The sequence below is a fragment of the Phyllobates terribilis genome, unplaced genomic scaffold (assembly GCF_046119375.1).
Source record: "Phyllobates terribilis strain yellow unplaced genomic scaffold, ASM4611937v1 Scaffold_5__5_contigs__length_657084704, whole genome shotgun sequence".
Lineage (NCBI taxonomy): Eukaryota > Metazoa > Chordata > Amphibia > Anura > Dendrobatidae > Phyllobates > Phyllobates terribilis.
In genome coordinates, this window is record NW_027362765.1 from 574,803,930 (window position 1) to 574,817,670 (window position 13,741).

Consider the following 13,741-nt stretch of genomic DNA (forward strand, 5'->3'; position numbering starts at 1 on the left):
TGACAGTCTTTGGTAGATGCAAAAATTCCAACAGGAGTTTATTTTAAGCAGTCCTTTTCCATCAGGCTGTTGCAGATTAATTTACCATGATCATAACACAAGACCTCACAACTATCCACACTGATTCCTGTTAATTGTGACCTTTTATACACCTGAAAACTCCCACAATCCTTTGCAGTATTCATTATACAAGGTCAGAGGGCTCCTGGCCTGTCTCCTATAATGTCAGAGCAGACACACCTGGCTGTCCCTGGACCAGTGCAGGTATGTGAATTTGTTCCATATAAACACTAATTAAACAGATTTTTATACATGTATGCTTTCCTTGTTATTGGTACATTGTTCCTAGTTGGCAACACAGAAAGAGAAGGAAAAGTGCATTAGGTGGCCAGCCTCATAGGAAAAGTAGGACACACAAGCTGTCAGACTAGAAGAAGTCATGTACCACTACCAGGATTAAAAAACATAAAAAACCCATTGTACTTCTTCACACCCTTTAAAGAATTGTTTGCTTAATTTCTGAGTCTCAATTTATGCTTTTACTTACTCTGTAGTTGGCGTGTATGGAGTATGAATGTCTTGTCTTTTTTTGTATGGACTCCTATGTTTTTCTGCCTACTATTACAGTGAAGCATTTCATCATCTGTGTTCTGTTCCATATACAGCACAACATGGCTGGGGACACCAATAGATGACATGAACCGAATGCCAATGTGTCATATACAACAACTGCCATTGAGGCATTCTCCGATCCACACGGTTACTGTGAAGGTAAGGTTATAGGTAATACAATCTCCACATGTTCTGATAAGTCATAAAAGTCTGCTTGCTGAGAATTGGCGCTCCTTGTTCCAGGTGCTCAATACTACTTCATTCAATGTCTGTAGGACCAGTGGAGATTACTCTTGGCTCTCTGTCATTGGCATGAAAATGTGGCATGTGATCGGCTGCTAGGAAGTAATTAGAGGCTGGGCAGGATCAATATACTCAGGAAAACCCATTAAAGGAAGTCTCAAAAATCATATTGAAATTAATGTGAGCATTAAATAGTCCCTACAAGACCATATCTGTAAATATACCCTTATTGGATATATGGACAGTGTAGTATGAGGCGGTCACCTGATAATTTGATAATTCCCTTTTTCTCTGATCCAGGGTGGAGAACGGCTGATGTGCAGTGTTTCTCTCCAGCCTTCCATGTTTTACACTAAAGGCCATTCATCTAAATTTTAGCCACTTAATTCTACATGTCACCTGCACGGCAAAAGTATGGTTGGCCACCTTTTCCTCTGGAAAAAAATCAACTATTTGTTGGTGATCTTATGAGCCTGAAGTGAAAGAGATGGTCTATGATCAGACAACCCCTTTAACTAAAACCTATAGAGTATAGACTAACATGTCAGTATAGCCAGAACCCGATGGGCATCGCTCTGTATGTTGTAAATGTCTCATTTTCTTCTTTTTCCCAGTATGACAAATTACAAGAGAACGTGGTGCCCTCACCCCATCCATCTAATTTCATTGATACGTGGGACAACATACACGTTAAAATGCCCTGCTCCACGTATAATTATTACCCAGTAGATGACAAGGTGAGAAATAACCAGCACAACACAATATCTGTAATGACTGAAGATCAAACATTTACACGAGATGTAACTTCTTTACAGAATGGAGGAAGGACGAATGTGAGTCGCTGGACGCTCATAAGGAACTCTCTGAGCAAGATAAGGAAACCACATGAACTGACGGTATGTGCTGCAGACTAATGTCCTGTACAGAGGATCCACGTCCATATTGCTCTCAGTAATGTTTCAGTCTGATATAATTCTTCTGGTCTATTGGTGAAGGGTGGGGGGGGGGGTGTAACATACCTGCTCCGTTATGAACCAGCAGTCGATAACTATATGTTGGGAAATTGGTTACACAAGGTCTTTGAGGTTAGATTTAGGCTGGGACAACATGTCATGGCAAGTCTCAGACAAGTTACATATCCAAAAAGCAATTGCGTGACTTGCATCTATTTTAGTTGTATGTGAGACAGTCACGTGCTTTTACATTAATGTCCATTGAGACCAAGTTGCGTGCATATAATTATTTGACGGTGCTTGGAGTATCTGTAATCTCAGATGTAACTGCAAGGTATCTAGCCAGCTACACTAGGGGTTCATGTGTGGCTGTTGTAACCTGTCCATCGCAGTTTTATGCCTTAGACTTATCTTGACTTCAGCAAAGCATTTGACAAAGTATCTCACACCATCCTTATTGAAAAAATGACCAAGTATGCAATGGACCAGGCAACTGTTAGGTGGATTCATAACTGGCTTAGTGATCGGACTCAAAGGGTGGTTGTAAATGGCTTCACATCCAGCTGGATGAATGTCTCAAGTGGGGTACCACAGGACTCCGTCCTGGGACCTGTATTGTTCAACATCTTTATCAATGATTTAGATGAAGGAATTGAGGGTAAACTGATTAAATTTGTTGATGACACAAAGCTAGGATGGATAGCTAACACTAGAGAAGAGAGAGAGAGAGGATTCAAAAAGACCTAAATAAACTGGAGCAGTGGGCAGCAACCAACAGAATGGTTTTTAACAGGGAAAAATGCAAAGTACTACATCTGGGCAATAAAAATGAAAAAAAGCATATACAGAATGGGAGGAATAGAGCTAAGCAACAGTACATGTGAAAAAGACTTAGGTATACTAATAGATCATAGACTGAACATGAGTCAACAGTGTGATGCAGCAGCAAAAAAGGCAAATACAATTCTGGGATGTATTAACAGAAGCATACAGTCTAGATCACGTGAAGTCATTATCGGTCTTTACTCCTCTTTGGTCAGACCTCATCTGGAATACTGTGTACAGTTTTGGGCACCACATTTTAAAAAAGACTTAGACAAACTGGAGCAAGTTCAGAGAAGAGCGACCAGAATGGTGACCGGTCTGCAAACCATGTCCTATGAGGAACGGTTGCAGGATTTGGGAATGTTTAGCTTGCAAAAAAGAAGACTGAGAGGAGACTTAATAGCTGTCTACAAATATGTCAAGGGCTGTCACATTGTAGAAGGATCATCTTTATTCTCATTTGCACAAGGAAAGACTAGAAGCAATGGGATGAAACTAAATGGGAGGAGACACAGATTAGATATTAGAAAAAACTTTTTGACAGTTAGGGTGATTAATGAGTGGAACAGGCTGCCACGAGAGGTGGTGAGTTCCCCTTCAATGGACGTCTTCAAACAGAGGCTGGACAGACATCTGTCTGAGATGATTTAGTGAATCCTGCTTTGAGCAGGGGGTTGGACCAGATGACCCAGGAGGTCCCCTCCGACTCTACCATTCTACCATTCTATGATTCTATGATCTATGATTCTAGAAATCCACAAACGTTCAATATCCTTTGTAGTTGCATTGATTGGTACATTGCATTTTTTTCCAATTTGAAGTTGTGCTTTTCAACCCGTTTCCAACTGTCAGGTCCAAGAGTTACTGAGCCTGGCACTAATACACGGCGGGTGCTTACAGCTGGCACCTGCTTATAGCAGAAGGGACCAGAGCTAGCTCCGATGGCTGCTGCTTAACTATTTAGATGTTGCTGTTTTTACTATATACTGCATTATTTTCAGGTGAGTCCCCAGAGGAGACTCACCTGAAAACAAACAAAAACAAGCCTTGACATAGCTCTATCAACTGACATACACAAAAAATGTACGGGACTCAGAATGGCGACACAAACCCACTATACAAGTTTAGTATTACCATAATAGTACTGACCTGAAGAGTGATGGCTTTCGGGCAAAGTTTCAGGCTGAACCTGAAATGCACTCTAACCTTTCCAGATGAACTTAATGTGACCGTCTCTAAACTTTTGAATGCACGAGTCCAACTATTCAATGTTTGAGGACTTTTTGCACAACTTGCTGTTCTCTAATAAGGAGCTTAATGGCAAAATTCACAACAGGTGTTTGATCCATGAATCTGCCAACTAAGTTTGGGGTACAGTTAGAATTGGTATTAAACAGTCCTCCTCAATCTGTTCACATTTTGACATAATGAGACCAAGACGACATCTGACAATTGATGGACAGTACCTCGCCATTGCGAGGCTTCAAGCAGGATGCTTTGTGTCAGAGTATCATCAGCAGGGTGCAACAGAGATCCAGAGACTGGAAGAGTCACTGAAAGGCAGAGAAGTGGCCGTCCTTTGGCAACACCCCATACTGATTACCGCTTCATTGTGAACAATACCCTTCAGAGCCGGATGATGAATGCCTCTCAACTCCAGGCACGACCTTGTGATTTTCGTTTTTTGCTCCGCTTCTTCCCAGAGCCATAACTTTTTTTATTTTTCCATCAATATGGCTGTATGAGAGCTTGTTTTCACCATATAGTGTACTGGAAAACGGGGGGAAAAAAATTGCGCACCGATATGATGTTTTATGGATACCATTTTGGGATAGAAGCTATGTTTTGATCTCCTGTTGTTGCATTTTATTGCAATGTTGCGGCGACAAAAAAACCTTAATTCTGGCTTTTTTTTTTTTTTGTTAACTCTGTTTACCGATTGGATTAATTTAGTTTATATTTTGATAGATCGGACGATTCTGAACACAGCGGTACCAAATATGTGTGTATTTTATTTTGAATGGGGCAAAAGGGGATTTGAACTGTTGTTGTCTTTTTAAAACATTTTTTTCAACTTGTTTCAATAGTCTATTTAGGAGGCTTGAAGCTGCAATCTTCTCAGAAGCTGTTATCATAGCAGAAGTTCTCATCTCCTAAGAATGCTGGCCATGGACTGGCGTTCATAGGAGATCTGCTATGACAAGCGCAGGGGTCTTCTGCAGACCTCCGGCTGTCATGCCAACCCATCAGAGCCCCATAATTGTGTAATTGTGATGGGCGCCGATGGGCGGGGTTTGTGATGGGAGGGGTGTGTGACACGCTTCCGGTTAGCGCAAATTAAATGCTGTTGTCAGACAGCGGCATTTAACATGTTAACAGCTGCGGGTGATTGCGATTCCACCTGTGGCTGTTAGGGGCTCATGACAGCTGATCAGATCAGCTGTCTCCTGTGCCGAGAAAGATGCGGGCTCTGCGCCGGAGCTTGTACAAAAGAGATGGACACGACCTATGACGTACCTATACATCATAGCTCCCGAAGGGGTTAAGGGAGGTAAGAGGCACCCAAGTGTCACGTCAGACCATTCGAAACCATTTACATCAGCAAGGTCTGCATGCTAGACTACCTGCATGGGTACCTGACCATAACACCAGGCACAGGCGTCATCGTCTTGCATGGACCAGGAAGCATCTACGCTGGACGAGGGACCAGAGGGCCTCAGTGCTGTGCACTGATGAAAGTCGATTCACGCTGAACAGAAATGATTTTGGAGAAATCAAGGAGAGTGCTATGCATCAGCCACTGTTGTCACCAGATGAGCCTTTGGTGGTGATGGTGTTACAGTGTGGGCAGGTGTGTCTAGTCAATACAGAACTGCCCTACACTTTGTGAATGGTACAGTGACAAGCCCCTACTACTTGAATAACATCATTAATCCAGTTATTGTGCCTCTGCACGAAGAACACAGGCCCTAATTTCATCTTCATGGACGACAATGCTCCAGCTCATCCAGGTCGCATCATAAGGCAACAGCTGCAGGAGACTGGGGTACCTCAAATGGAGTGGCATGCACTTTCTCCTGATCTGAATCCCATAGAAAACCTATGGGATCAGCTGAGTCGCCATGTAGAGGCTCGCAGCTCTGTACCCAGAACCTCAATGACCCTTCAAAAAGAGTTGAATGCTATGCGGACAGTAACTCCACTTGTGAACAGCATGAGACAAGCTGTAATTGATGCTTAAGGCCACAGGACAAGTTATTGAGACATTGACATTTTTTGTTGGGGGTACCACTGTTGGCTTTTGTTTCAATAAATTGTTTGGTTATGTCAGTTAGGATTACCATATTTTTTAATATTTGCCAAATGACAGAATAATCAGAGAGAGCATGTCTTAAGGCATTTTTTTTACTTACTCTGGCTGTCTGGATTGAAGTAGGATGACTCTGGCTGTCTGGATTGAGGTAGGGTGACTCTGGCTGTCTGGATTGAGGTAGGGTGACTCTGGCTGTCTGGACTGTAGTAGGATGACTCTGGCTGTCTGGATTGAGGTAGGGTGACTCTGGCTGTCTTGATTGAAGTAGGGTGACTCTGGCTGTCTTGATTGAAGGTGGGTGACTCTGGCTGTCTGGATTGAAGTAGGGTGACTCTGGCTGTCTGGATTGAAGTAGGGTGACTCTGGGTGTCTGGATTGAAGTACGGTGACTCTGGCTGTCTGGATTGAAGTAGGGTGACTCTGGCTGTCTGGATTGAAGTAGGGTGACTCTGGGTGTCTGGATTGAAGTAGGGTGACTCTGGCTGTCTGGATTGAAGTAGGATGACTCTGGCTATCTGGATTGAAGTAGGGTGACTCTGGCTGTCTGGATTGAAGTAGGGTGACTCTGGCTGTCTGGATTGAAGTAGGGTGACTCTGGCTGTCTGGATTGAAGTAGGGTGACTCTGGCTGTCTGGATTGAAGTAGGGTGACTCTGACTGTCTGGATTGAAGTAGGGTGACTCTGACTCTCTGGATTGAAGTAGGGTGACTCTGGCTGTCTGGATTGAAGTAGGGTGACTCTGGCTGTCTGGACTGAAGTAGGGTGACTCTGGTAACCACAGTGAAACAAGTACTGTATAAATATTGGCTGGAAGACCACTCTGCCAGGAAGAAGCTATTACTCCAAAAGAAACAAAAAAAAGCGAGATTAATGTTTTCAAATGCACACAGGTTCAAAGACCTTAATTTTTGGAGACATGTCCTGTGGTCTGATGAAACTAAAATTTAACTTTTTGGGCATAATGACCATCCGTTACGTTTGGAGGAAAAAGGGAGAAGCTTGGAAGCCTAAGAACACCATCCCAACTGTGAAACACGGGGGAGGCAGTATCATGTTGTGGGGTTGTTTTGCTGCAGGAGGGACTGGTGCACTTCACAAAATAGATGGCATCATGAGAAAAGAAGTTTATGTGGCAATACTGATGCAACATCTCAAGACATCAGCCAGGAAGTTAAAGCTTTGGCGGAAATGGGTCTTCCAAATGGACAATTACTCGAAGCATACTGCCAAAATGATGATAAAGTGGCTTAAGGATAACAAAGTCAATGTTTTGGAGTGGCCATCACAAAGCCCTGATCTCAAACCTATTGAAAATTTCTGGGCAAAGCTGAAAAGGCAGGTGCGAGCAAGACGACCTACAAACCTGGATCAGTTACACCAGTGTTTTCAGGAGGAATGGACACAAATAACGACCAACTATTGTGAGAAGCTTGTGGAAGGATATTCCAAACGTTTGACCCAATTCATTCAATTTAAGGGCAATGGTACCAAATACAAATGAAATGTATGTAAACTTTTGACTTTGCAGTAAGTAATAAAAATGCCTTAAAACATTCTCTCTCATTATTCTGGTATCTGGCAAATATTAAAAATTATGGTAATACTAATTGTCCTAAAACCGGAAAGGTTTATTCTGATTTCATGTCAGACATTGAGAAAAACATGTATATGTGTCTCTTTTATATAGTGTATGGAAACTTCTGGTTTCAACTGTATTTTATTAACAGCAGGGGATGATATTCTCACATGCTTTCTCCGCTGTGCTTTCACTGTTTTCTAATATTGTCTTTTGTCCTTTTCAGGAAGCCATTCTATCATATAATATGTCGTACTCCAAGAAATGGGATTTTACAGCGCTCTTTGACTTTTTCACAAAGGTAATCCTCTCATTATAAAGCTTCCAAATCTGCTCAAATATGTACGAAAAAGAGTATTCCTTAGCATCAGTATTGCATATCATTGCACTTTTTTGTGGTGTTTGTGTATTCTGGAGTTCGACAGATTTGTTTTTCAGTAAAGTAAGATGTAATGGGAGAATATCACCGTAATAAAACACGGGCTGTCTAATATACTGCTGCTCAGCTTGTCTGTGCATTACAGATGTAACTTTTACTATTTTCCTGGTATAGTTATTACACCATGTCTGTGAAAAAATACTTTTATACGTCTTTTTGAAAGTTCTTTAGATGAAAAATTGCACACATGACAATGTTCACCCACCTTGTGGAAAATCACTTGTGTGAACTCGCACAGTGACTTACATTCGGCGTTGTGCTGGCTGTGTGTGGCTCAATGAACACCATGAAATTGGAACCCAACAAAACAATAGCAGAATTGCATTTTTTTTTTCACTATTTAACCCTACTACTTGCAAGTTATTTAATTTATTTGCAGACAAAGGCAGATTTGTGCAGGTAATCTGTATATAATATACGGATAAGGAGGTGCAAAACTTTTGAAAAAACAGTTCATATGATTTAAAAAAGTAAAAAGCTGCACTCATTATCCGTTAAAAACGAGTGTCCTTTATTGCATAACTGGATAAAAGAACAATGGCAAGCAGGGAGTGCGGGGAGGAGTACGGACGACAGCCGTTTCGTGCTAGACTACCACTGGACCTGCAGAAGCGCTAGTCTAGCGCGAAACGGCTGTCGTCCGTACTCCTCCTCCCTGCTTGCCATTGTTCTTTTATCCAGTTATGCAATAAAGGACACTCGTTTTTAACGGATAATGAGTGCAGCTTTTTTCTTTTTTATATTTTATTTATTAATTTTCAGTACATTACATGGTAAAATGAATAGTGACATTCAATACTACAAGTCATTCTTCAGGAAAGAAGCCTTCATACTGCCATGCAGACAGAAAAATATACTGGAAATGTTATGACTCTTGGTAGAAGGGGAGGAAAAAATGAAACCACAAAAAAAAAAGAAAATCGCCAGGCTTTGGGAAAGGTTAAAGTAGAACAACCTGCAGTTCTATATAAGGCCATTGTTAAAGCATATATTAAACATCGGCCATCACCTCTGTGCGTTCCTGTACTGGATGTGCTGCACATTGTGGGCAATGATATATGCTGCTGATGGCTCGGATGAATTTATAAGCATCTCTTGTTGTGTACTATTGAAGTAATGGGGATGAGCTCTTCCTTCTGAAGGGTGTCTTATGTGATTTTATTCTGCTTTGTGCTAATGTCTTTTGGCAATGTCAGAAATTTGTACCCCATGCACGCAGTTTTAATGCAGTTTCTGCAGATCAATGGGAAGCAATCATTTTGAAAGCTTTGAGGTCAATAGTGATTGCATTTTGTCCTTGCATATATTGTGCTGTGCACTCTGCTGCATGCTGCAGAGACTCTTATGTGTAATTACTCGTAATCACCATCAAGGTCTAAAGATAACCTTCAGCTCTGCTTGTTATAATTTTTAGTTCTGTTTTATGGATGCTTCTGCCTTGTTAATGCATTAGTTCAGAGCTGGGCAAACTGAGGCCCACTGGCCACAACTGGCCCTCTGGCTATTCCAGTCCAGCCCGGTGACTTGAGACAGCTAAGGTGCTGAAATAGTGGCCCACGGGCCACACCGTGTCCTCACCCGCCATTTGTCTGCCGCTGTCACCGCTATCCAGATCCTCAAAATGCGGGTAGCGCCTGCCTCTTCTTCCACCAATCATTGACGGAGACAGCAGACACAATGACGTCATTACATCGTATCTGCTGTGTGGAGAGTTGGTGTATCGGAGACCAGTACAGAGCGCTGGGGGAATGGGAGCAAGGGGAGTATGTTTTGTAGATTTTTTTATTTCATTTTTTTTCGTATGTGATGTTTGGATGTATATGGGATGCTATGTGAGGGCTCATACTGTGTATAGGGAGGCTATGTGTAGGCTCTAACTGTTTATAGAAGGTGTCAGCATACTAAATTCTGCTCCATATTAAGTGATACGATTGATATTCATATAAAATATAATTAATATTGGTTCGGCCCTCCTCGACAGTCATGGTCTCTCATGTGGCCCCTCGGGAAAATTTAATTGCCCACCCCTGCATTAGTTACTAAAGCTGGTGATGAAACTGAGATCATACTAATATTACTCACTGGCTCCTGCTAGATAGTGAGATGGCTTTAGATAGATCTAAGTGTTGAAACATTTTTACCTATATTGGGGCAACATGGTAACATCACATAAACATAACAAACTCTCTTGGTGCTGAAAGGGATTGTCTGCTGAAGACAAGCTATCATCTATCCTCAGGATAGGTGGTTGTTCAATTGGAGTCTGACCCCTGAGATCCGCGCCAAATGGCAAAACTGATAACTTTTATCCCCATTACAATGGAGCGACACTGCACATGCTCCATTCATTTCGTATGGGGCTGCAGAGCACTGCACTTGGCTTTTTTCTGGCAGCCTCAGAGAATGAATGAAACTTGTCAGGCAGTTCCCCATTTGCTGATCTATGTTGGGTCCCAGCCAGAGACGTAGCGAGGGATCAGCTCAGGGGAGAGGGGGCTTTAAAACATCTGAGTGGGCCTTTAACCAAGTAACCCTGGTTACAGTTATGGTGTCGCACCCTAATTGTGAGTATAGGGGTACCTCAGCACATGACCACGCTGTTACTGAAAATCTCTACACATAGTCCAACACGAATATTACCGCCATATAGTAATAGATACCAGTTCTGCAGAACATATAAGAGATTACAGTACAGTTACAGATAGTGACTTACCGCTGACGTTCTTTCTGATGGAGTCGTTCACTTTTCCCGTCGTTTTTTCCATCTTGCTCAGTCCGACAAGACAACTTCTCCAGCCAGGACTCATCTACAGAGAATACAACAAAGAGACACATTTGACTTCTCACATTTCCGGCACAGTCTCCATCTTCCAAACCTGTACAAACTCCTTATCCTGCGGTCAACTCAATACTGAGTCGCTTCTGCAGCATGTGTCCCTATTACTGCATCTGCTATGTGATACAAAAACTGTGCTCCTCTTTCTGCCCCACACAATAATGCCCACCACTGTGCCTCTTACATAGTGAAAGGTCTTCTTTGTGCCCCCTAGAAAATATTAATGCGCTGTGCAAGTGCCCAAGAAAATAGTGTCCACATTTTGCCCCCAGAAAGTATTAATGCCCTCTGTGCACATTTGACGGTCACAATAATCTGAGTGCCTTTATAACAATAATGCTTCTGTCCTCTTTTAATAATGTCCCCAGAGTCCCCCCCCCCCCCCCCAGCTCCCTTATATACAATATGATGCCACTACACCTCCCCTATACACAGTAAGATGGTCTCACAGCTCCAGTATAATGTTCCCTATGCACAGTATGATGGCCCCATAGCTCCCCTATTTACAGTATGATGGCCCCACAGCTCCCCTATAAACAGTATGTTGTCACCACAGCTTCCCCAAAGCACAGCATAATAGCCCCTACAGTAGTCTGCACACTGTTTAATGTTCCCTACAGTAGCCCCCACGCTATACAATGGCTCTCCCACATTGAGGGCCCTCACACTGTGAAATGTCCCTCAGATTAGCTTCCACACTGTATAATGGCATCTAAAGTAGTCCCCACAGTTTGACTGCCCCCTACAGTAGCTCCCACAATTGTCCCCACACTGTATAATGGCCCCTACAGTTTGACAGGTCTCCACAGTAGCTCCCACACTGTATGAGGGGCCCCCATACTTTGATTCCCTGCACAGTCCCATCACACGTTTTAAATAAAATTAAACATCCTATACTCGCCTAATCCAGGATTCCGATGAGTCCTCCGGCAAAGTGCGGGCGGATCAACACGCTGTCATCGCACGCACGGAACATCAGAGTCCCGGCACAGTTTGATGTCACCGTGCCGTGACTCTGATGTCCTGTGCGTGTGCCGACGCATCACTTGCTGTTGTGTAGACCGCAGGCTTAAAGACCTGCAGTCTTCAGAACGGAGAGCGGTAGTGCAGAAATGAACTATATATCGTTGCACTGTGCACGGTGATATAGTTGGCAGTAGCTCCATGTGAAGCCTGGGGTGACTGCACCCTCTGCCTTCCCCATTACCCCTTCCCACCCCAGTAGCTATGCTCACCCTCACTGATCAGTCGGTTACCTCCTATCCTTTGATAAGTGATATCTTGTTTTCACTGAACAACCCCTTTACAGTTAAGCCTCGTCCACTTGCTGACCATGAGGCTCAACATGATAATTCAATTGTCCTGTGTTGTCGCTCATTTTTTTCATCTATTCCTGGTATTCTTATTTCTAATACATACAGCTTTGTCCCCTTCATCTCCATCCCTCAAACTCTTGTGTAGTTCTTAACTGGTTTGCACCAAGTGTACCTTTGATTTCCTCTCCATGATGACTGCTATTCAGAGTTCCATTCCTATATACAGGGAGTCTCAGCGGTTGGACCCTCAGTGATCAGGATGGGATAGGGAATCCTTAAGGAACTTCATGCCGCCCCCCCCCACACACACACACACACACACACACACACACACACACACTTCACCCTCAGTGGTGCCATAGGGGCTTTCTTGGAGCAACAAGAATATTGCAGCAATATTTATATCTGAGCTATTATACATCCACTGAACCCTTAAGGGATCCTGACGCTGGGTCTTTATTGTGGGTCTGTGAGTGGTAGACGTAGACTTGATTGATTTGGGAGTTAAGCACATGTCCTACTCAATTACATATAGTTGATGAATGGACCTGCGCTGCATTGCTGGCTGCTGCTTCCATGACAGATCGTCTGCATTAGCCAGGGACTGTAGCAGGTTTTGTAGTCACCAATAATATAAAGCTGCCACTGACAGCGCGTCTCCTAGTTCTTTATTCTGGGCCCAAAGACAAATGTCTTTTCTGATCCAGCTTGTCCCACAAATATATGTGAAGCCAGAAAAGCCTTGTGATCTCTCACTAAGCTAATGCCTGCTTTTCTTCTGATTCCCCATACAAGATTTGGAGGCTTATGTCCGGTAGGTGTCCTGTAACCCTTCATTACATTAATACTGGATATAATTCATGGCATGTTACATGCATTCTGGAGCCCTCCAGGCTTTGTGAAATGACAGTTCACTTCTAATTATCTGTTATGCCTGATCTTTTTGTTGATCCTATTAAAGGGGTTGGTCTCAACTTTTCAATTTGCCTCTTATTAAAAATCCTCTCCACTTTCAAAAAAGGAAGGATATTTGTATTGTGCAGCTCATTGCACAAATCATAGTGTAGACTCAGTTGTTTTTTTTCTTTGTAAGCTCTGAATTAATTGTCTGCCAATACAACCTAATTTTAAATCTGCACTGATTTACTGCATTCACCCCTTTCCCCCTAATTAAGACCATTTCAAAAGGGTTTTTTCTTTATGCTTCTTTGCCACATTGTGCTAATGCTGTTGGCCAAGCATGCTCAGATGCACCTAATGACCCTGTCTAATAAAACCTCTGACAGCCAAGTTGTTGCACAGTCCAGCTTTGCTTTGCCAAAGATTCCACTGATACTAGCTACATTTGCACCTATGACCCTGTCTAATAAAATATCCCCCAGACCTCTTGCAGTAGGAGTGAAGATTGCAGAAAAAAATAAAGGGCCCTTTGGATATTTATACCATCCTTCGGGGGCAATACAAATTGGAGTGCTAACTCCACCCATAAAGTACACCCTGACGCTCGCACTGGTGTCGGGACATAATCTTTCATTGCACACACCTAAGTGTTCAGCAGTGAATACTGCATGCGCGTACTCACAGAGAAAGAAGAAATTAATAATACAGCTGCCTGCCCAAGCACTATG

General features: G+C 42.8%; 1 protein-coding gene across 4 annotated transcripts in view; it reads left to right on the forward strand.

Annotated features, from left to right (window-relative positions):
- LOC141273703 (poly(ADP-ribose) glycohydrolase-like) overlaps positions 1–13,741 on the forward strand; it is a 133,438-nt gene that overhangs the window by 34,272 nt on the left and 85,425 nt on the right. For all 4 annotated transcript variants that reach the window (XM_073685958.1, XM_073685960.1, XM_073685961.1 and 1 more), the window contains 4 exons: positions 666–771; positions 1,470–1,592; positions 1,671–1,751; positions 7,749–7,823. In XM_073685958.1, coding sequence (XP_073542059.1) covers positions 666–771; positions 1,470–1,592; positions 1,671–1,751; positions 7,749–7,823 — 385 coding nt within the window. The remainder of the gene's footprint in view (positions 1–665; positions 772–1,469; positions 1,593–1,670; positions 1,752–7,748; positions 7,824–13,741) is intronic.